The 24,492-nt window shown below is 38.7% G+C and overlaps 1 protein-coding gene across 1 annotated transcript in view; it reads right to left on the bottom strand.

Annotated features, from left to right (window-relative positions):
- Nucleotides 1–314: 314 nt before the first annotated feature.
- Nucleotides 315–24,492, bottom strand: part of COMMD10 (COMM domain containing 10) — a 112,877-nt gene continuing 88,699 nt past the window's right edge. The window contains exons 6-7 of the mRNA XM_076362296.1: nucleotides 5,744–5,803; nucleotides 315–5,106 (exon numbers count right to left, since the gene is read on the bottom strand). Of these exons, the coding sequence (XP_076218411.1) occupies nucleotides 5,068–5,106; nucleotides 5,744–5,803 (99 nt within the window). The 3' untranslated portion in view covers nucleotides 315–5,067. The remainder of the gene's footprint in view (nucleotides 5,107–5,743; nucleotides 5,804–24,492) is intronic.

The following is a 24,492-nucleotide window of genomic DNA, read 5'->3' on the forward strand; positions in this document are numbered from 1 at the left end:
ACAAGAAGTTAAAAGTGTCCCACTGGAAGAGGAATTTGCTCTAACAAGGTGATCATCTTATTTGAACAGCCAGTCAAGACAGTTATGCTTCCAACATGTGTAGAGCTCCACGTTGCCTTCCTATGATTTCAGTAAATAGAGAAAACCTTGGAAAACCATGGAAGATACTTTGGAGTTTGTAGAGAAGGAACTAATCTTGTCAGTGAGAGGAACAAATGCTTCCTGGATACATAGCTCAACACAGCTGGACAGCATCTGGTTTGTAACAGACCAGTATTTTCTCCTATCTCTTGAGAAACAAAATAATGAACAAATGAAGGGATCATCTAAACACTTTATTTCCATTAAAATTACAGTGTATAATTTGGTCGGATCAACACAATTACAAAGGCAAAGGGAAAATCCAATAAAATTGATTAATTACTATGGAAATTAGAAATCACTTTATGCAAGAGTTGCAGATAAAAGCGTCTTATTAGCTTATCTTTATGAGATACCATCAACATCATATCAGACAGCAGCACCGTAGTTCATCCACCTAGATGAAATCACTGTTATTCAGAAGGCCAGTCTGGCTGATCCATAGAAAAGGAACTTTCTCACACTGGCTCAGTGTTGTTCATTTTCGTTAGTCAAATAAGCTATACAAGGGTCACAAAATGATGCGATACTTATTCACTGGGCAATAGGCATTATTAAGCTCTGTCATTTCTTTACTGTAATGTGAGTGAATTCATAATCTTTGAAGATGTGATATGCCAATACAGCCAAACAATGAAATGTTACTGATGCTGTTGGAAATCAGAGAATATGAGATGGAACAAGTGTGATGGGGAGCTTATACCATTTTATCACAATAAACGCTTTTGTTCCTTTCACCAATGTAAGACTTAGCATTTCAGTAAATTCTTTATGCTTTGAAAGAACAAGACTTTAGAGTCTTTAAAATCACAGACTGGAGGAAATGAAGCTGCAAGTCATAACTCAAAATTGGTGTGTCAATAAACCCAGGAATTAAAGGAGGATTTGAAAGCCTCCTCTGGACAGCCAAAGCAGGTTTGGCAATTAGTCAAAATTTGAGATAGTAAAGTTATATTTGTCTATCTACCTACATATTTTATTTCAACAAAAATAGAATGCAGAAACTTACAGACATTCCATATTTTGTTGAGAAACAAGAATTATATGCCTAAGGCTGAACTGGGCAAAGATAATCTAACACATTTGTACTCAACATGCATTAATGTGCTATTAGTGTTGTTTTTGCTAAATGATGTACAAATGGTTGCTCTTTACCAGTAAGCTGGTATTTTCAAGGTAGTTGTCACACTGGTTTTCATTTTAGACCCAGAACTCCAAGTCTTCATGTCAAAACAATACTGATGCTTGTTTACACCCAAACGGAAAGATTTCTTTCTTTTGCCAATGGTCCGTTTGAGGCAGATTTTTATATTATAGCTTTGAGAGAAGTACAGTCACAGAAAATACTGTCTTTAGTGTCTGAGCAAAGATTAATCAAATGTTTTTAAAATGCACTGAAAGATCTGAAAGTAGATTTAGTAATTCTTACTCATTCAAATTTCCAGTTTTAGAGCTCAGTAAATCTCTGGAAATACCTTCCTTCAACACTATCAGAAGCCTTGGTAATTTCAGTTCTGGATCATGCCCCAGATATATTATAGACCAATGCTTTGCTAGGACCCTGAACTGAAGACAGCCTGGGACGTATTCCTTTCCTTTTCTGCAGTAAAAACTCAAAAATACCCACAAGACTCACTCCTCAAAACTATGTTTTACCAGAATGCAAAACAAAAGCTTGAAGACCTTCAGCATGCACACCTCTGCCTATGCTCCCACACCAACCTGGTATATTCAGTTCTGCTTAGGCTACATTCCTTCTTCCTCCCAGTAAAGTGTTTTTCCTTCCACCGCCCCTGAGGTATGGCAGTGGGTCTAGTCCCTACTGCAAGCAGATCTCCCATCCTCCTCAGGCATCCCCCAGTCTGTACTGGTGCTTGTTTTTCTCTCATTCCCTGACACTGCTGGGACACCAGGACTTTATCCAAACTAAGCAGGGGCAGCTGCTCTCAGGGGAAGACCAATCTTCCCCTCTCCAGGTCCACTCAGGCCAGAGAGCAGCAACCAGAACAAAAGCCTTCTTTTCTGCAAGACCTAATTAAAAAAACCCGAAATAGTTCTGCTCTTTCACAGTTAGTCAATTTTCTCTCCTTACACAGGAGCACTTAAATAAGTGACAATGTTCTTCTCTAAGATGGTACTAGTTATGCCATCGCTACCTAATAATGTACAACCCCAAAGCTTCACGTCACATACAGAAAAGTCTTTCTAAACTAAGTGTTTGTTTATGAGTGCTCCTTGACAAAAGATAAGAACTGTACTTCCTACCATGAGGTACTATGGCTTTTATTAAGGCTTCTGACAGCAAGAAATTCAGTACATTTAGTAAAAAAGAAAAGGCAACCACTGCTAAAGAAATCATAAATCTCTTCCTCCATCTGTAAACAAGGATGAACACTTAATAAATTTTACAGAATCCTTGCCATCTTAGGCTTTGTTTTTTCTATTTTTTCCTTTAACATATATTTTATCACTTTGAAAATATTTCCTATTAAAGCCAGATTTAAAATGCTCTTCTTTGTCATCCCACACTTTTATTTGATTTTGGCCAAATTTGCACCAAGGCTGACACTTACGGGTTAGTTCAAAATACTAGATACAGTTACACAACTGGCCACAGTTTTCATAGTTAACTCTGGTTTACTTTGTTTCCCCAATTTTCTTCCCATTCCCCTACTATATAAGGTTTTTTTCCCCCTTTGCCTAGTATTTTCTTTGAATATATACTTTTGCTGTCTTTTCCAGTGTTCCTCCTCTCTTCCTTATAGTTTCCCAACTCCCAAATTCTACCCTTGGGAGTACCCATTATTCTGTCCTCTCCTTCCTTTTTCCCACGCCCAGTTGCTTCCTACTCTGTCTTTGACTTCTCTTTTTTTTTTTTCAGATGTGCCTGCTAATTTGTCCAACGCTTCTTGCACTCCAAACTGGTCCTGCCTTCACCCCCTCCTCCAGGATTCATCAATCTCTGCCTATATTCACAAAGATAACTTAACCCCTCTCTCACACTCAGTCAACTGCCTTAATATGTCCTGCATCCACACAGGAGAGTCTTCAACTCACTTCAGACCTGACTTCCAGAACTTAAGCTCTGGAAACGCAGGGAAAATACTCAAGAGCAGTGTCCTAGCACACGACATACTGTCCTACAGGACCACTAGAGAAGCCAGGACCTAAGCGTCAAGAAGAATGGGATCTTCCTAGCTGCGCAACTACAAAGCGCTGCTAACGCTGGCAAGGCAGAGGGAATGGTGGGGATGTGCTCACCTGCAGACACACACCAACCTATGCAGCCTGAGATGAGCGAGCCGGCAAGGTGCTGCTGAATAGCCAGACTGAGGACATGATGTCTGTGGGTGGGAGTGTTATATCCCCAGACAATAAGGCACGTTTGCCAGTGGCTTGAGACAAGACTTGATTTTGGCAGCCAGCCTCACAAGGTGTACAGGGTAAGATTCTGCCATGCAACAGTGACTCATTTCTGCTTTCCAACAGGGTAATAGTGTTACCTTACCAGAGTGGTACAGTATCATCTGGCGTTTCAGTTAGGGACTATGATAAACGTGGTTTTTCTCTTCAGTACCCTTTACTCACACGTAGGCTGTTAATGACTTTATCTTCTAAATCTATTACCTCACAGCTTAGACAACTGGTGCAGACCCCTTCAGTATTCTAGAGGTGAGAGCACAATCCCTAATAAAGCAACACAAGCAGTCCAAAACAACCCTCCAAAAGCAACAAAGCAAGAAATCCGGCACAAGAGGACTTAAACACCAGCTATTCAAAACATACATTTTGGCTATCCTTATATCTAGTGTCACGAGCAAACAAATCTCAAAAGAAAACTGGCTGGTTGGCTATTAACCATCCCTGCTTGAGGGATCTGGAAGAAAAAAGCCTTGTTCAGGGAGTCCCTTAAGGAGCAAGAAAGACAAGCTAATGCCAAAGACTTTTATTTCCTCTCACCTTCTATTAGCCCAGAGTAGAGAGTTGTATACTGTGCCCATTGTCAAGGTGCAGCAATGAAGTTGCCTGTCAATGAATGGCAACAAACAAGAACTAAGATGACTTTTACCTGCTCATACTGCTCATGAACCTCCATTCATCTGAACTAATGTGTGAAAATATGACTAACTTGGCCTTTAAGTCACCGTACTTTATTTCTGCCTGTTCGATGTAAAAACGGTGGTGGACAACATTAGGAAGGATCAACAAATAGCCTTCTGAAATCTGACTGTCAGACTATTTCAGTGTTCTTTGTTATATACTCTGAGATTTCTCCCCCCAGTTATACACCATACTACTTAGATTCATTGGTATGCATGCAGTGCTAAGAAGCTGTACTTATTCTCTGTGCCAACAGTAAACACTGAAATCACTGACATTGTTGATTATTTAGAAGAAAAAAAAAGAACTACTAAAAAAGAACAAAGATAATGAAGTTAAAATAGCCCAAACTAAACCAATCCATTTTTAAACTCTGAATTTATTTTGACAAATTTGCAATAAGCATTATCAATCATGTTTTATTAGCTGTGTATTTTCTTACTACTTTTACATTCCTTTTATGTCTAAAAAATAGATTTTATTCCTGGTCCCTCACTAGTATGCAAATTTCTACCAGAATCAAGAAACACACATAACAGGACCAAAAAAAAAAAATCTCTGAAGCAGAGTAGCATTCTTTTTTTTCTTTTCTGCAAGTAAAGCCATTCTTCACAACTGCTCAGAAAACAAGAGAAAGTCCATTAGAATCTTCAGACTCTTAACAAAGACTCTCGGCTAATGTTACTGTCTAAAAAGGAGATAAGCCATATAATTTTACAGGAAGCAACCCACTGAATCCTTCAGCAAACACAGCTTGGCAATCTATCTTCAATTCAAAATAATGAGGTGGCAGGAGTGTGATGGAGAAATAAGTCTTCGAAAACATCATGTAAGGGAATCCAGCTGTGCTTGTATAGTTTCCAGCTATTTAAAGGAACAAAAAAGAGAGAAAAAACTCCACTTATATAAAATGTTGTTTAGAAACATGAAAACAAAAAAACCCACATTCCAATATCTTCAACTATGCAAACTAAATCTATTCACATAGCAATAAAAAAATCCTGTACTCATGAATATTTGTTTTTACATGAAGCTATTAGAATTCATTGCTGCAGTTTAAATATTCAAATTTTAAAGAAACAGTTGTCTAAATACTGCCTTTTCTACATGCACAGATGTTTTGCTGTGAATTTCCAATGCATAATAACAAGGTAAAAAAATAACAGAGTTCATTTTGACTGGATTACGAGCCTGGCATTTCAACTGAAGTTGTAACAGAAAATGCTCTTTCCAGAGAGCTCCTTATTGTTAACCATCAGCTACTCCTCTCGATCTAACCACCAGGTACGCTTACAATGACCCAAGCCCTGCCTATTCCAAATTTGAATGCACAGACTCTTCTTGAAAATGCTTTATGTGATCAAACAAATCCAACAGCCTTAATTAAAGCTCGATCCATTTTCCTTCCAGTTTCATTAGATTTAATTCATATAGGCAACACTTCCTGCTGAGCAGCATAAGGTGTTTACAAAGAAACTACAGTATTGTAAAATCTACAGACCTTGTTATAGAACTCAAACAGCTCCTGATGACTAAATTCTACAAACACTTTATTCAGGTTCTGTGAAGGAAAAAGAAAAAAAAAAAGGAGGGAATAAGCATACTTTTTTGTTTCTTTTTGGTATTCATTCCAATAATTCAGAATGTGAGATTAAGCTACATGAAAGATAATGGTTCCAACAGTTAGTTTCCCTTCCATTCACCACAATGTATGTATGCATATTCCATTTCTGAAGAATTCAAGTCTACAGGTACATCTATTTTCCTGCTGCGAAGAATAATAATAAAATTATTTTGTTACCTTATTTTTAAGTCAGATAAAAACAAAAGATTACATTCATCTTTCTCAACAGTCCGTCTAAGATCTGGTAAATACCATTACAGAAAGACAAAGTCAGTAGTGTATTTGATTGAATTTGCACAGCTATTAATGTACTGCACCGACACAGAGCTAATACTTCCATTCATTAATCTAACAGTTATGATCTTAGCATGCTGACACTGCTATAGGCATCTATGCACAGATTCAGCCTAAGTTAACAATTAACACAACAGCTTCAAAACAGTGCTCAACACTAAAAAAGCAAAATAACACAATTGATGGAAACTACTGTGGATAAAACAGATGGTGGTAATAATCCTCTGCACACATGTGCTGATGTCTGTGGAGATGGGGGTTAAATTAAAATTTGTCCTGCTTAAATCGCTTGCAAGAAACAGGTAGTTTAATGTCTCCTACTTTCAATCACAGTGCAGATCTATCCAGACTGTTTCTAGCTTTATTCCTTCTACTTCGCTTTGTCACTTCTTTTAAAATAAATTCCTAACTATTGCTGCACATTCTCTGTGTTGTTGCTAGACTTTCCAAGGCTTGGAGGCATTCCTGAGGATAACAGCTTCCATAAACACTAACAAGGCTCTGTGAAAACTGAATCTGTGGACACCTCTACTCACAAAATATTACCAGCTGAAATAACATATACACACTAATTTTGTTTAACTGGTACCAACTTCATGTACCACTTAAATCAGTAGAAAAACGCCTATTTATCAATTCCGCTTAAATGAGCAAGAATACTTTTGCATACAGACAAGGCTGTGGGCCAGATTCTGTGTACACTCATACCAATGCAAGTCTCGATTTAAGTCAAATAATGCTGCTGAATTTGGCGCACCAAATGCACAAGAGCAGCAGAAGCCCTGGGAAATCAGGATAGGTACTGCCTGGTGCCTGCTCCTCAAAAGGAGCTGTAAGACACAGGAAAGGGATAAAATGACTGGGGCCAGCCTGTCTGGTGCAATTCCTCCTCCCCACTCTGCAGAAAGAAGGATCCTTTCCAACAATTTCAGGAAGGCTACAAAAGCCTAGCAAAGGACCAGTGATTTGCATGAGAGAACAATCTTCCCCCTCTGTGAAGGAACAATGCAATTCTGGGAATCATATGGTGAATACAAAATAAAACTACCAGGACAGCAGTTCTCTTTGCCATGACTCCAGCTGATCCTCCCTCCAAAGAGCATAATGCCGTGACAGGGAAGTAAAAGCATTTTTAAAGGCTTTCTAACAGCTAAGAAACAAAGAGAAAGCAAACAAGTGGTTTCTTCAGAAAAGAAAGGGGGTAGAGGAAAGAAGAAAGATACGCTAATAGCAAATGGATCTACCATTTCAGCCTGGATGTTTGTTTGGCATTTGCCGTTCCAGAAGGATTTTGGTGTTTGAACAGAAGGAAGCGAACTGAAAAGAGAAGATTCAGAATAAAAGGAAGATATGATATATATCTTAAAGTTTATCAGTCACAATGAATAGTCAGGGTCATCTCTTGCATGGTTTCTGGCAGAAGAGTGCTGGATTTCAATACGACAGTTTTGCAATGCCTCCAGAGAGGGGCAGTGGGTACATGACACCTCCAACCACCAGATCTTATTTCTCCGAGCTCTATGTCTCATTCAAGACGGGCATCTTCTGGTACTACTTCAGATCAGCAAGCAAGATCAACTTCTCACACACACACAAAGAAAAGAAATTGAAAAGCTTGTCTTTCATATTTTCCTCTAACTACATTAATTACTGTAAGCTATAAGATAGGGTATGCAAATGAAAAAAGCATGGTCCTTTTAATTCAGGTTCTTCTTATACTAAAAAAAAATCACTATGCTTTATGAACAGGCTGACATCTCTCTTCCCATTATTATTATTTAATAATCACAGTCTGATAACTAAGACAAAATTTACGTTGCATTGTGGCAGGCAAATGTCTGTGGAGATCTAAAAGAAAGCATGCCATGCCAGGCGGTGTTTCTGATCTGGGGGTGGGAGTGGGAGTGTCAATGGGAGAGAGGATATAACAATCTTTTATGAAATATGTTGTTTATCTGCACTTAATCCTCTGCTAAAACAGAATTGTTTCTGTGTGTAAAAACCTGTTACGTCTACTACATCACTTCAGCAGAGAGCAGTGTCACAAAAAAACATGCAGAAGTGTGGCACCAGTTAAAAATGTTATTTTTACAATATTAAATTTCTCACTAGTATGGGCCCCTCGAGGAAGGTGCCAAACGATCATTGTTATGTGATCAGGAGTTCCTATATAGACCACAAAACCACCATATCATAACTAGGTCCCTACAAGAAAAAGCTACACCTGAGCAGGTTGATGGCCCCCTATTTTTAGCTGAAATATCCATTATTCATTTATTTGCTTTATTCTGTGTGAACACAAATAACTGCAATTAAAACAATGTGTCACAGGATGAGGTTACCATCCAGTTCTTTAATTACTCAGTAAAATAGTATTAAAATGACTGTATAGATAGAATATTGCTAAAGCCCCCAGAGTAGGCAAATTCCTAATCTACCTTATGGAACTTTGCTCAGATGAAGATACAAAATTACAAGTGGCAATACTTTTTCAACCATAACTAAAACATAGGATAAAAAAAAAATCACTGTCAGCTTACCTACTTAATTAAATGTCACCGTGTGCAGATAAGAGTCTCAGCCTACTTAGAAAAGTGCAGCTAAGTTGCCTTCTTTTATCTACACGTACAGGTTTTCAGATGTTGTCTCTGACCTAGTATGTGTTTCCCGGAACGTAAATAAGAAAACAGTAATTTGCTGGATGTCTAACTTCTTTCTCCCTTCCTTCTATCAAATATATCATTCTCTTTTCCTCTTTCCTGATAAATTTCCTCCCATTCCTCACCTTCACTCTACTCTTTCCCTCATTTCTGGCATCTCATTTTCTCTTTGCTGTTATCACCTTCATGTGAAAGAAAACTAAACAGAGTAACCAGAAAACTAAACTGAATTTATTCCCATTGTCACACTCACTCACTCTAATACTTCTTCTAATTACATCCCAAACTTTGTTGCTGTGGCAGTAGAAGTCCTAGCTCCTACTCTTAACAATTTTAGCCTTCAGGGTGACAGCTTCATAGCATCAGAGAAACATAGTTGAAGATGTTATTCTTATGAAGACAAAGAAATCTCTAAAATACCAAACGTTCGTTCTTTGGGCAGCTTTGAAAATGTGGAGACAGGCTTTTTGTCTGATTCAATACCCATGAAGAGTGGCAGGGACAGCACTGGAGTGATACACTCGGCGAGCAGAGCTAAAGAGGTGATGTGCAGCATCTTCAGCTAAATAAAGTTGCTGTTAAGTTCAATGTGCTCATCTGCTGTTAAACATAACAGAGCATTGCATTTACTACTGGAAAAGTCTGCATGAATTGCAGGTGTTGCCCAAGACAAACCTTTACATCACTCTGAATCCATTGCAAGGAATATAGTAATAAGTTTTCTGAAACGTACGGTTTAACATATTTGGCCATGTATCACTACTGAATGTATTTTTAAGTGTTAAAATTAAATTTTAGTGTCATTTTGCCTTTATAGATCTAGATGGAATCTGATTTCATTCTACCTCTTCTCTCACCCCAGGGCTGTATCAATTTACAGCCTCCTGAGAACTTCTGTGAAATTCTAATAAGTTTAACTGGTCAGGGTTGTTTTCTCTTCTTACCTATCTTCTCATTTATTGTCTGGTATCATTTTTAAAAACATAACATCTTCACCAGTCTCTAGAACAGCTGTTCAAAACCAAATTTCCTTTGGGGGCAGGGGTGCTAAGAGGGGAGAGAAGGGAAAGGAAAATGAAGATAAAAACTTCCTGCTCCCAGTCAACATTAATATGCTATCCTGTCCAAAAGAGCCACTCTGAATGTAAGGCTAAATCTACAAAATAGCCACAGTCATTTAATATACACTTAGCTTACAACCACCAGCAAACAATTAGGTGAATTTTTAGCTGAACATGATCATCAGCATAAAATGATGAAGATTCAACTACACAAGATATAAGTGTCTCCAATTTCCCATTGCTTCAGCTAACAATTTATTTTAAACATGAATACCTTCTTGCTGCACAATGTTTCTGTGGATACCATGCAAAAAATATGTCTCCTTAAAATACTTCAGAAAGCAGAGGCAAATTGTAGGTTACAATCAAAGGATTTGTTTGGTTTGGGTTTTTTTGTTTTTTTTGTTTTTTTTTTAATCCAATGCTCTAGATACTTCTGTTTTAATGTACTACTGCAAAAAGCTTTATTACTAATGACAGAGTTTTGCAACATTATTTATTGCCCAGCTGTATTCCACACGTTTAACTCCCCACCACATGCATAAGCAGAGAGCAAGGCACTAGGAGTTATAAATAAAAGACAAACTTCTAGTTTTAAAGCTAACTTGAATATGAAAAATTGATATTGCTGTAATAGTTCTCAACTGCAAAGCTGTAACTACTTTACGACGTTGCAAAATAAATGCCAAGTATTCTGAAGCAAACAGATGGAGGGACAGGCTGGTTTGTATATCTAAATGTCTACTGATAATGGTAACGTTCTACAACTGAGCACATGTAAAAAATTACAGTATATTCAGCAAAGTTGGTTAATAGTAACTAGCTGAAGCAACACTTATCCCAGACTCCATATTCTAGTATAACCTTTAATACTATCTTGAGCCATATCTCAATCAGGTTTAAGAGAAGAGTATTTTCACATTTGCTTTCCATTCCCCTATTTATGCCTATTAGATATCCTTAAAATCTCAGATATAATGGAAGGATATGGATAATTAAACTAATCAGTTTATGGCCAAATTCAGATGCATTCCTAAACAGACCCCAGCTGATTCTTAGTAGCCTACATTTCCCTCTGGACCTATCAGTGTCTGTGCTACATCAATTCAGACTTCCTTTAAATTTCCTTGGACCCTGGAGAACTATGCATTCGCTTAGGCACTTACAGATGGGAAGACGGTCCTAAGTTGTACCTCACAGAATTTATCAGCAAGTTTAAGCTGCTTGGTCAGAAAGATGAACTGTAGCGTGGTAAGAAAAGCAGATGCGTTAAAACAGACCAGCATCACTTAAAAGCACACCTGTTTCTTAACTCTCTGCACATAAGAGACAGCAATTAAGACTTCTTTATATTCTTACAGCAGTAGATGGATATAATTCAGCTAAGGAATTCAGCAGAACACAGGGAGTTAAACACCAACTTATATATTCCTAATTACACTTCTTTCACATCATCAGAAAATGTGACCTTCAAACTTCATTCTTCTTCCAAGCTTATTTCCATTTGCAATACCAAATAATTATTTTTGTAGAGGAAAAAAAATTGTGCCTTATGACTGAATGACATGCATTTTCAAGTCTCAGTGTGCAACTGTTATAAAACAGAACATCTTTCATACTAACCCCCTCTTTTCCTGATCGATATGTTAACGTTTAGTTTGTACATATACTGCATTCTACCTTTCAAAGTTGCCCTTCTTTCTCATATAAGCTTAAGAATTTCAAATTCCCTGTGGTATTTACAGAGATCAAAATCAGCAGCATGCTAAGGATGTCCTTCCCCCTACCCAAAGCTCTGTGTTGATTCCTGAGATCTAATCAATGTATTACTGGAAATAGATGGTTTGGAGATACATACAGATAATCTTACTCCAGCAGACACAGGATCATCTAAGCATGTTTTCATGACAAGCGCCTGGAATAAATTCATTGCCCAGTCCAGTAGTGAGCCAACAGACTCTGCAGGCAGTTGGAGACCTGCATAAGACCTGACATACTTCCAAACAGCAACAAGAACCGTCAGTCATTTCCATTTTTACTCCTCCTGTTCCGTTCCATCCTCATGAAAATATCCATTACTGGCTGGGCGAACTGGTGCAAAGCTACAGACAAGAAATGGGACACAACTACCAAAAAGACCACATAGGCTGGGAAGATCACAGATCATTAGAGGCAGATAGGACCCTTTCTTCACAGTAGGGGGGAAAAATGCTTTTAAAACTGAGACAATTATCTGGAAACAAAGAACTACAGTTTTCACCTCCATACACCTAGTCAGAGTAAATACCATCTTGCTAAAGAAAAGGGAGATAGCAAAGCATTTTTCTTCCAACAACTGTATCCAGGCAGAGGGTTCCTTTGCCTTGAATGTACTAGGAATTTACATTCCTACAAATAACATCATTAGGTTGGTTGGTCTTTTAATGATACTTTTGCATGGAAAACCTCCCAAAGAAATCTAGAGTTGTAGGGCTGTCATTTCTGTGCAAAGATTGTGTTAAATACACTTTTACAAAAACATCACAGTGAACAAACACGCTTTTTGGGGAAATAGGTGGTAAATGTGTATCAGTGTGTGCCTATCACAAGGAATATTTAAAAGCAAGTCTTTTGTACTGATACCTCCCTGTATGTTCTACGTATGGAAAATGGCTCATAGAATATCCACTGAAAGGCTGAGTTCCTTCTATATCTGTTCTGTATTTTGTATATACCTTCGTCGCCCTTCCCTTCTTTGAAGGCAACTATACACAGTACAAGTTCATTATTGATTCCTCACTAGTCTCTGCATGGGATCAGTCACTAACAGCATAAAGCATCCATCTGCACAAATGTGTCATTGTAATTTCAGGATTCAGTAGGAAAACATGTAGGTATAATTCCCAAATATAGTATCCAGGAACAGATGTGTTTGAAAATTGTTAGTTTCATTCACTAATAGGCCACCACACAATTACTAAGATTACCACTGATTAATTGAAGGAACACTAATAATGACAACTTTCCTATTTCATCTCTCACCTCATTTTGCAACTTATACTGTACTCCTGATACTGTAGAAAGCTCTCTGAAGAAGCAACCTCACCGGAAGTTTAAAACAAATATACCCTTTCTTCCTATTAAATGGCACTGTACCAAGTATGGAAAAAAGATTCTCTGGGAAAGCACGTATACCCTAATTGTTGTATATTGCTTATGCAGTGTATCGTCTGTACCTATCAGAATACAACTTTCTTCTTTAGGCAGAACGCTACTTTGACAACTAAATAGTTTTATTCCTGGGAAGAAATTAAACTATTTGATCTTTTGCATTTTGGTACAGCTTATTTGGCACAGAAATTATGATATAAAAAAAAATAAGTTCATGAACACTGCAAGGAAAAACAGGGAGTTACAACTCTGTGTTTCGTTTATTTCCACGAGGGCTATTGTGTAAGTCTTCAAACTTCAGGAAGACCAGTGAGTTCACACTTCTATTCTAAAGATATCTCACATCAAGACTGACACAGTAGTCTTACATTCACCTTGAATGATAAGGAATTCACTTTTCTTCTTATGCTTGTAGAGAACTACTGCTGAAGAAACAGAGAGCATGCTCGCTCCAGAAATGCTTTCAAGCTTTTCTGACCTCCCATGTTCGCTGAATTTGATCACAGCCAAATTAATTTTTTACAAACTACACATGAAAAAGATCTCATGTAGGCATGGTTATGAAATATTTCCATTATCGTACTCAGAAAATAATCCCATTCTAGGAAGCTAACAGAACTGAGTGTAAATATTAAGTGCAACATTAGCCTAGCATTGGCATCTGAAAACTTAAGATTATGGACTCAAATGGCAAACATTGCAACTTGGATAAGTATCTTAGAGGGCAGTGAAGCTCAGCCCTACAGCATCGAAGGCAGACTGAGACAGATTTGTATGTAGATATACAATGATCAAAACCAACTACAGCAAGGAGAGGAGCTCAACAACATGGACAGAGTGTTTTAGAGAGCTTGTCACACAGAGAGCTTCTTGTAGCTGACGTGATTAACAGGGAGCTGCAAATCCTTCATGTTCAAATCAGATACACATCTAATGTTGGGTCTGAAGAAAGCTGGACTTGGAGAAAGCTCAAATTGTGATCCAAACCACTCAGGAGGCCACTCCTTTTGTCTCAACTAAAAGCAAGACAAAACCTCCTGTGTCCAGGGGAAGAAACTTAGGTTATTGTTGTCTGCATCCACATCTACAGCAACTGCTCCAACAGGAATTTTATGTGGTGTAGTCATGCAGATGAGTAACACTTCAAGAAGGCTTTAGATGAATGGAGGAAGCTGGCATCTTTTTGCAGTGTTAGCTTCTGAGCCTACCTGGTTCAATAAGATACTGCAACACTGCATTGTTTTACAACAAAAGGCCTTTCTTCACCACCAGAAAACCTGAAAGTATCTATTGTTTCTACTGAGGCACAAGAAAAGAGGCTAGATAAAAGATGCCAGCAGCAAGAGGAAAGATCTAAGGAAGCTCAGATCCACGTGAAATCAATGTAACTGATGTGAAAATACCCTTTCAAAAAAATCTGCTTAAATATTTACAAAATGTCAAGATTAGATAATTTGTAAATTAGTTCTTTTGTTTGGGATGGGTCACTCAGAGTATCACCAATTTGGATTTTGTTAGGCAGACAGGCAAAGATAAAATGTTCGGGGGGGGGGGGGGGGGGGGGGGGGGGGGTTCTGTGCTAAAAGGGTGGTAGTGGCTGTCAGCAAGCATATCTCTGATCTCCAGCAGGCAAATCATTCCAGCAGCTAGCAACTGGGTGCTTGCACACAAGTCTCAGCTGCTGAAAGAGACTGGAAAGCCATGCGGGAGTGAGGGATGTTAACTAGCAGTCTAGTCTGCAGAAGGATCAAAGACAGAGCTCTTAGGGAATAAGATTGTTTGTAAAGTAATGTGTATTTTCTTTTTTTTTTTTTTAGGAAGTCACCTACTATTTTTACTGTATTCTAAGAAATAGAACAGATGTACAGCTTTTGCTACAATACTCACAATTTACAAATAAATGCCAGACTCCTAGCCAGTATCTCTTCCTCACCAGAAGCAACCGAGCAAGGCCTTGAACCTGAGCTACCCGTTTGGATCAAGGGCATACCGATGTCGGAGTGTGATGAAAAAGACATTGCCAGCCGGACACAAGCAAACACCAACATTTCTCAGGCAACACAGCACCATGCAAAACTGGAAGAGGTCTTTAAAAGCAAAGTTTCTCAAATTAGACAAAAAAGCTTTTCCAAGGATTTAAAAAAAAGACTGGATGGTCTTTTCTGATTATAACTGCAAAATTAAGAGGAATGTGGAAACAACCACTTATTATGAAGCAATCCACCAACAACTTTTCTTTCTCAGTTTGTCACTGAAGGTTACACATGTTCTAATGATGAAAAAAATAGCTATTTTGGATTTTAGACAATGTAATTTCAGTCATCTTCCTGCTTTGTTACTTTTGCTGAAAAGTTATTTAAAGCTTGATGCAGTGGTGTGGTGTGAATTCTCATTGCTTATAAAGAAAACTGGACAGAGTGCTAAGGACAGAAAGCACAAGTACTGTCTAAGTGTTTTCACATACAGTGAAGATGAAATCAAACCACTCACCCACAGCTTCCTTCAAAGCCAGAATGTAAGTATATAGGTAATACCCTCCCAGGGAAGAAAAAACCCCAACTTTCGGCTAACATAAGCAATTCCCTTTTTATTTTCTTCAAGTCTGTGTGCTACTGAATTACAGTTCATACAGGTTGCTTTAAAAGAGAGTGAGCAATGTGAAGGAATACAGTACTAGATTTGCATTATTCTACAGATGGCTGGAGTACAATACAGTACTCAGGCTGGCGGCAATGGTTTCAGTGAATATCAAAACTAAGATACTTTTTATGTTTTTCTCTCAAAATGAATTCATTTAGCTCCAAATTAATTACACTCTTCTCTTTCAAGCCAGCACTGCGTGATGCAAAACTGAAATGGTAAAGCAAGGAACAAAACTGATATTACATGGTGTAATCTCTTCCTAAAGATAGACATGAAATTAATATTTAAACTATGCTTAATGTCTTTCAGATTTTTACCTTTTTAACGTACATGTTCTTCAAAGTGAAAAATGGAAAAATAAGGTGTTACAGGTCAGTTTGCAAATGCTATTTTGTCTGTATGAACGATTTTATAAACTGATGTTTAAACCTATGTTTAAGATGCTAAGTCACTTCTTCCAAAAACATACTGAAAAGCTTATGATTTGTTTAATGTCTTGTCTACACTGATTATAACACAGGTTAAAAGTGTAATATATGGATTAGTCATTGATATTTAGATTTGCAATCTAAGAAGTTATAAAACTTTTAAAATAACCTAACATGTTTCCAGATTTTTCTTACATCTCTCATATATGGAGAGAATGTTAAGAATATATTTGCTGACTACCACAGGTTTTAAATTTAAAAGAAAAATAAATAAAGTAAATGGTTTAAAATATTTTCTCTTGAAATAGTATTTTTATGCTACTATGGAAAGGAATTTAACACAACTTTTCTCCTTTTAGTCACGAGAAGGTTTTCAACATGCATACTGTTCCCCACAACGTTCTTACCTCTAAATTGGAGAGATATGGATTTGACAGATTGACTGGTAGATGGGTAAGGAATTGGTTGGATGGCAGCATCCAAAGAATTACAATCAATGGCTCAATGTCCAAGTGGAAACCAGTAACAAGTGGTGTCCCTCAAGGGTCCGCACTAGGACCAGTACTATTTAATATCTTCATTATTGTCTTCATTAATGACACAAATAGTGGGACCAAGTGCACCCTCAGCAAGTTTGTGGATGACACCAAGTTGAGTGGTGTAGCTGGTACACTTGAGGAAAGGGATGCCATCCAGAAGGATCTTAGAATCATAGAATCATTGAGGTTGGAAAAGACCTCCAAGATCATCAAGTCCAACCGTCGACCCAACACCACCATGCCCACTAAGCCATGTCCCTAAGTGCCTCATCTACTCGTCTTTTAAATACCTCCACGGATGGGGACTCAACCACTTCCCTGGGCAGCCTGTTCCAATGTTTCACCACTCTTTCAGCAAAGACATTTTTCCTCGTGTCCAATCTAAACCTCCCCTGGCGCAACTTGAGGCCATTTCCTCTCGTCCTATTGCTAGTTACTTGGGAGAAGAGACCGACACCCACCTCGCTACAACCTCCTTTCAGGTAGCTGTAGAGAGCAATGAGGTCTCCCCTCAGCCTCCTTTTCTCCAGGCTAAACAACCCCAGTTCCCTCAGCCGCTCCTCATAAGACTTGTTCTCCAGACCCCTCACCAGCTTCGTTGCCCTTCTCTGGACACGCTCCAGCACCTCAACGTCCTTCTTGTAGTGAGGGGCCCAAAACTGAACACAATATTTGAGGTGTGGCCTCACCAGGGCCGAGTACAGGGGCACGATCACTTCCCTACTCCTGCTGGCCACACTGTTGCTGATACAGGCCAGGATGCCATTGGCCTTCTTGGCCGCCTGGGCACACTGCCGGCTCATGTTCAGCCGGCTGTCGACCAACACCCCCAGGTCCTTCTCTGCCGGGCAGCTTTCCAGCCACTCTCCCCCAAGCCTGTAGCGCTGCATGGGGTTGTTGTGGCCCAAGTGCAGGACCCGGCACTTGGCCTTGTTGAACCTCATACAGTTGGCCTCAGCCCATCGATCCAGCTTGTCCAGGTCCCTCTGCAGAGCCTTCCTACCCTCGAGCAGATCAACACTCCCGCCCAACTTGGTGTCATCTGCAAACACTGAGGGTGCACTCAATCCCCTCATCCAGATCATCGATAAAGATATTGAACAAGACCGACCCCAGTACTGAGCCCTGGGGAACACCGCTCGTGACCGGCCACCAACTGGATGTAACTCCATTCACCACAACTCTCTGGGCCTGGCTTGACAGGCTTGAGGAGTGGGCCCACGCAAACCTGATGAAGTTCAACAAGGCCAAGTGCAAGGTCCTGCACCTGGGTCAGGGCAATCCCCAGCATCAACACAGACTGGTGAATGAATGCATTGAGAGCAGCCCTGCGGAGAAGGACTTGGGATACTGGTGGATGAAAAATTGGACACGAGGCAGCAATGTGCGCTTGCAGCCCAGAAAGCCAACCATATTCTGGGCTGCATCAAAAGCAGTATGGCCAGCAGGTCGAGGGAGGTGATTCTGCCCCTCTACTCTGCTCTCACGAGACCCCACCTGGAGTACTGAATCCAGCTGGAGTCCTCAGTACAGGAAAGACATGGACCTGTTAGAACAGGTCCAGAGGATGGTCATGAAAATGATGCAAGGGCTGGGACACCTCTGCTATAAAGAAAGGCTGAGAGAGTTGGGTTTGTTCAGCCTGGAGAAGAGAAGGCCCCGGGGAGACCTTATTGCAGCCATTCAATACTTAAAGGAGGCTCATAAGAAAGATGGAGAGAGACTTTTTACCAGGGCCTGTAGTGGCAGGACAAGGGGCAACGGTTTTAAACTGAAAGAGGGTAGATTTAGATTGGATATAAGGAAGAAATTTTTAACAATGAGGGTGGCGAGACACTGGAAGAGGTTGCCCAGAAAAGTTGTGGATGGCCCATCATTGGAAGTGTTCAAGGTCAGGCTGGATGCGGCTTTGAGCAATGCTATCTAGTGACAGATGTCCCTGCCCACAGCAGGGGGGTTGGACTAAGTGATCTTTAAAGGTCCCTTCCAACTCAAACCATTCCATGATTCAAAGATATGTCTTCTTAACATGGGACATTATTTTACAGACAAAAATACTTTTTAATACTTGTACTACAATATTCAAACAAATTAGAATTATGTCAGTTAATACTGAAATAGCTTGGTTTTAGTATTGACTTTCAATATATTCAAGTCCAAAACAGCTAGATTTTCTCTTCTTAAGACATAAGTAATGAGGTGATGGTAAAGGGAACAATGAAGAAGAATGATATGTAGGTATGGTAGGTTAAAAAATTTTGCTTTCTAACCTGACATAATGAACATACAATGTTACACACATAAATGCAGTTTCTACATACACTGGGGAGTTTAGCTTAAACAGAGGAAGATGATGGTGAAGAGTACTACCAGAGAACTGTTAATAGCTGCCTCCCCACTGGCTAAATGGGGACTGTTAAGTCTGGCTTTCCTTCATACAACAGAAATATTTTCCAACAATCTCAGGGAAAACTCACCTTGAACCCACTGTACGTTCTCACACATTCTTGGTTGTTATATGCCTTTAGGGTATGACTATCTATGTACAGTAAATTGCCTTGTCTTTAATCTTCATGATTCACATATTCTTCTATCTAAAGCAAGCTTCTGTGTTTTTTGCACTTTTTTCCTAAGAAAAATGAGGAAGTAAGGGGGACTGAACTATCTCGAGTTCAAATTAAGCATACATCAGAGACAAAATGGAGACTCTAGATTTAAATGATTTCCTCCTATTCAGTACCAAGGCAGTGCTCTAGTTGCATTCAATGTGTAAAACTGCACTGACCGGCAGAAAAATGAACTGGGAAAACAAATGGTTGACAGATGAACTGATGAACCAGAAAGATACCCTGATTAACCTGATCAGGTACGCGGCTGAGGCCTCAGGGTGACAGCAGTCTTATGAAAAAGCATATTAAGAGTATCTGCGCTCTCTTACTGGTGAGTGACAGAATTAACAGTTGAACACACACTAAAGGGAGATGCCATTAGATTCCACGCATGAGAAAAGTTTTGTGACTGCTGAAAAGAGAGTAATTCCACAGCCCTATGCAGAGGAATGAATTACCAAAATTGTAAACCAGTTGCTTTAGTGAGAACAAATAGTCCAATATACTTGGGACCATTATTTCAAAAGGATTAAAGCACTATTGCGTAGGAGAACCAATTCTATTTGGATTGTTTTGTTTATCTTGGAGACAGATTAACTTGTCTGCAACCATAAACTAGCCAGAACTCTGGTGGTCAGACAAAGGCAGTGTGGGATCAGAGGTTGTCTAAGGAATATGTAGATCCAACAGTTAATATGACAGCTGGCAATCCAGCTCTCAAACCGATAAATGCAGTACTTGTTTTTTGAGGCATTGGTTTTGCTAAAGCTGAAGCTTACAGAGATATTAAAATCTAAAATGTTAGAACACAGCCCAAGATTGCAAGAGGAAGGACCAATTGAATAAACTGCATCTCCATATCAGCAAGAACTTTGGTAAATACATACAAAGTGAGTTTTTGTATTTGAATGGAAATGTTTCTCCAGGAATTGTTCATGTTTTCTGTGTGTTGAAAGTATTGAAATGTGAAAGTAAACACATGGAAGGTCAAAAGCTGCAGGCCATTCAACAATAACTATGCTTGGTACAGCAATGAATGAAAGCTTTAGGATACTGAAGATCCAGAAAGAATTTCCATTCCTTTTTCCTTTGGGAACTAAAACTTTTCCTTCTGAACTTCTGAAACACATCATTCAATAGTTCTACATGCAAGAAAAGAGACTTCTTGTCTTAAAACATATCCCATCATATGGGGAAGAGAAGAGAGCATTTACCTCCATTAGCAAGAACACAGTCATCAGGCAGAGTAAAGTGATTCTCCTCTGCTCAGCACTCATGAGGCTTCATCTGAGACACTGCATCCAGTCCTGCACATCCCCAGTACAGCATAGATGTTAAGAAACTGGGGGGAGTTCAGCGTCACCTGGATGGTTATCATCTGGATGCACCACGTGTGAAAAGATACTAGGAGAAGTTGGTTTGCTTAGTTTGAAACATGGTTAAGAATGGGGAATCTAATTGCAGTCCTATCTGCATTAACTAGCATTAAATTGTGCCTCTATGACAGGTGATTTTAGTTTATTTTGTTAAAGATTACAGATCTTATCTGTTCAGAGAGCCCACCTCATAACAAAGAATGATATTTGGTAATAAATAATAACCACCCCTTAGCTGAAGAGTTGATAAGGAATACAATTTCAACCCATCCACAAGGATTCAATTTCTCTGAATATTTTTCGCAGGAAGTCGACCCAAATGAAATCCCTAGAAGTTGGCAATCACACCTTTTAGATGGCCACTGCTCTTCACTCTTAGAAGACGTGGGACTGGATGAACAAGTAATTTCAATAGATATTGGCTGATCAGTAGTGATAGTAGCCAGAAAGATGATCTAGCTAACCTGGTAGTAGGCCAGTAAAGTTCACAAGTGACAAGGCTGTTGAATGGTCAGTCTTGGGTTTCAAAGACTTTGCTGACCTCTTGCTTGTCTATCACCACCAGTTTAAAAGTGCTGTAACTAGAGTCTGATTAATGATTTTTAAACAATGCAAAAGTATTCCAGCACAATCTCCAATAGCTCTGAAACTTTAAAAAGAGTATAAGACATCCATAAAGGGCAAGATAGGACTGAATACCCAAAGGATCCAGAGCTCTTGGATAAAAAATTGCCACTATTAGTCAGTTACGCCTCTAGACACTACCATTCAGAGCATCACCTAGCCATAGGGCTCTTGGTGTAGAACCAAAATGCTATGGTCAGATAATACAAGGTGCTAGATTCACTTCAACTGTTAAAATGTGTTTAATAGAAAGTCAATAGGTTAATTTTTCATTAGTGGTTGCATAGCCCATTCTCTCAAAATAAACACAGCATAAAAACGCAAGGCTGGCATAAACTCTGTATTAGTTGCATATACTCCAGATAATGTGACAGAATGGCAATCAGGTACCCAACATTACAATTCTTCTGTGAGCAATCCAGTAGTGCAGAGATACAGTATTAATGATTGTGAAATCATGCCTAGACTCCATGGCGTAAACTTAATTGTGAAACCATGACATTAGACTTAATTTCTTCTCCAGGTACTGACTGGCTGTGAATTGAACTGAAAATGCTATTTACAGGCCAGTATGTGGCAATATTTCCAAGCAAACAAGAACTTAAGAGGTGAAGATAAATATCAAAATGTGGCTATAAATTACCTTGCTGAAAGCTCTTACCCAAAAGCTCCCTGGAATATTTCACTACTGTGAAGCCATACCACAAGGAATCTCATAGGGCATTATTCAGATGATAATAATTGTTACTACAAACTGCTGCATTTTCTATACTTCTGTTTAATGCAGCATGGAATCATCTCCTTAGTAGTTTCTATAGCATTTTCCTATATAATGCATTTTGCTAACACTGTGTTTACAGAAACCAAGACACATTAAACACTGACAGAGATCCACATTCAAGACCTACACAAATTAATGAAATTTTAAGACAATTTACACTGGTTACTCTCAAAATCCCAGCATCCCACTGCTTCTAGTTGCTGACTACAGAAAGAGCCTAAATTCTCCCCAGTTGAATAACTACAGTTGAAAGCGCAAAATAATGCAAGAATTTTAAAACAAAATATAGCTTGTCACAAATCCTGTTTTCCACCCTGACAACTGGTTTAAATATGCAATGGTTCCATAGCCTAGAAAATGCGTGAGATCAACTGTGATTGAGGATTACAAACAAAGTAATTAGTTCACGCAGATCAATCCAGAAATCAGCATAGACCTTGGAAAAGACTGACCTCAGGATCAAGAGCCTGCAACAGCAGCTGCTGTCCAGCCCTGCCATCACTCTGTGTTCTAGGAGCCAGGAGGAAAAGACAGTCCTTCTTTCACCAACCCTGTAATTCCCAATTAGGTGATACCTGGGTTTCGGTAACAGCCTGTCCCTGTATTTCTAAACTACTATGTTGGCAGCTGTATGAAATGAGGTAGGGGGGCTCAGTCATAACCCACAGCATTCAGAAGAAAAGTAATGGAAGTTCACGTTTTATTGGTCTGAACACTTAATCAGTGAGAAATAAACTACTCGCTCATCCAAAGAGGTAGCCAAGACAGAGTCTTAGCAGAAGAAACAAACACTGTTCTTCCATGTGGGTGTTTGAAGAGCAGGGCATGAAGAGAAGGATAGTCTCGTTATGTATTAGGAACAACAGAACTGCAAAATAACAATGTATAATACAGGAAAGGAGGAACAGAGACCTTTCTTATAGCAAGAAAAGCTTATAGCTTTCCTTATTGCAAGAGACTGACACAATAGCAGATACCACCAGCAGATTTTTTTCTACTGCTAAAAAGGAATTTTGATGGACTATGGCCATAGAACAACAAAAACTCCATATATTAAAAAAAATATACCCACAATCAGCTTATTCCTGCTGAATAAGGATTTGACCAGAATGGTTCACTAGTACCATAGAGAAATTAAAAAAAAAAAAAAAGCTATTTTCAAAAAAGTTAAATACAAATGTTATGTTTTTCAGTGATAAAAACTTTCTGCTCCATCAGGGCAATAAATTTATTTAATGCCTTCAACTAAGTAAACAAATTTTAAGAATCTATAGATCTCTCATTCACTTGATGTTAAAGTCTCAAAGTATGCCCAGTATTTTTGCCAGTATAGCTACTTTTCAGTGAACTGCAGTGAACACTTTATTATTTGGGCTTTTTTGTAGCTGCTTTTCAGTGGTAGCTGCTTTTCAGTGAATTGCAATGAACACATTATTATTCGGGCTTTTTATTTTCTTTCTTTTTTGGTCCCCTATCATGGGCCCTATTCATGCTGTATCAGAAATGGTTCCTTCCACACTACTGTAATGTAGAAAATCTAGCATCAAAGGAAAAAATTTGTCCTAAAACCTGTGGGTAAATATTAGGTACATATATGCAGCATTCATTATTTAAAATGTTGTATTCTGTCATTTTAAACATTTTTTTCAATTCAAGCTCTTTGAATAACAGGGAGGAAAAAGGCACCTGAAGTAAGTAAACTGATTTTAGAGATTTTTCTTTTTAACAAAAATGAAATGTGCTTGTGGGCATATACACTTTATGTAAATGCTTAGCAACAAAATAATTCTATTACGGTTAAGATATTTCAGTGGACGAAAGGGAGGAATGGAACACGGAAAAAGTAAGAGCTCTTAATGTACACATTGAATTAATCCTACATCAGTGTAGATTAAAAGAACTACAGTGGTAAATGAAAGTCTATAAAAATATACATATTTGAGCCTTCCAGTATCCCTGAGAATTTACCAAATATATACTACCTTTGTTCGCAGGTTTGTCCATCATCTACAGCACAGCATGAGATTAGACTGGCTATACAGCCTCATGCTTTCTTGATACATTTACCCAGCCCCAGCTCTGATGTTCAGTTCTCCCTTTCGCTGAAAGATGAAATGGCTTGCAAACGCTTCTGCTGACTTCATTTTCCTCTTGATCCTCAACACTAAAAGCTGAAGTTTTAAAAGTGGCACTTCTGAAAAAGCTTAGGAGAGTGTAAGAGTGGTAACTTGCCTCATACATAATTTCACAGTGGCAATTTATATTTTTTTATTAGGAGTAAAGTGCAGATTTGTATAAACGAGCGGTAAATTCAGTTCCCTCATGTTGCAGTGAAGAGCAGTAACAGCATGACTCTTGAGATATTTTTATTTATTTTCAATCCAAGCTTGGACATGTTTTGCATGAGAGATTATTTGAATTTCTACACTACCTAGGTTCTACTTTCACACTCCAAACTGTA

This window comes from Aptenodytes patagonicus, chromosome Z, assembly GCF_965638725.1.
Source record: "Aptenodytes patagonicus chromosome Z, bAptPat1.pri.cur, whole genome shotgun sequence".
NCBI lineage: Eukaryota > Metazoa > Chordata > Aves > Sphenisciformes > Spheniscidae > Aptenodytes > Aptenodytes patagonicus.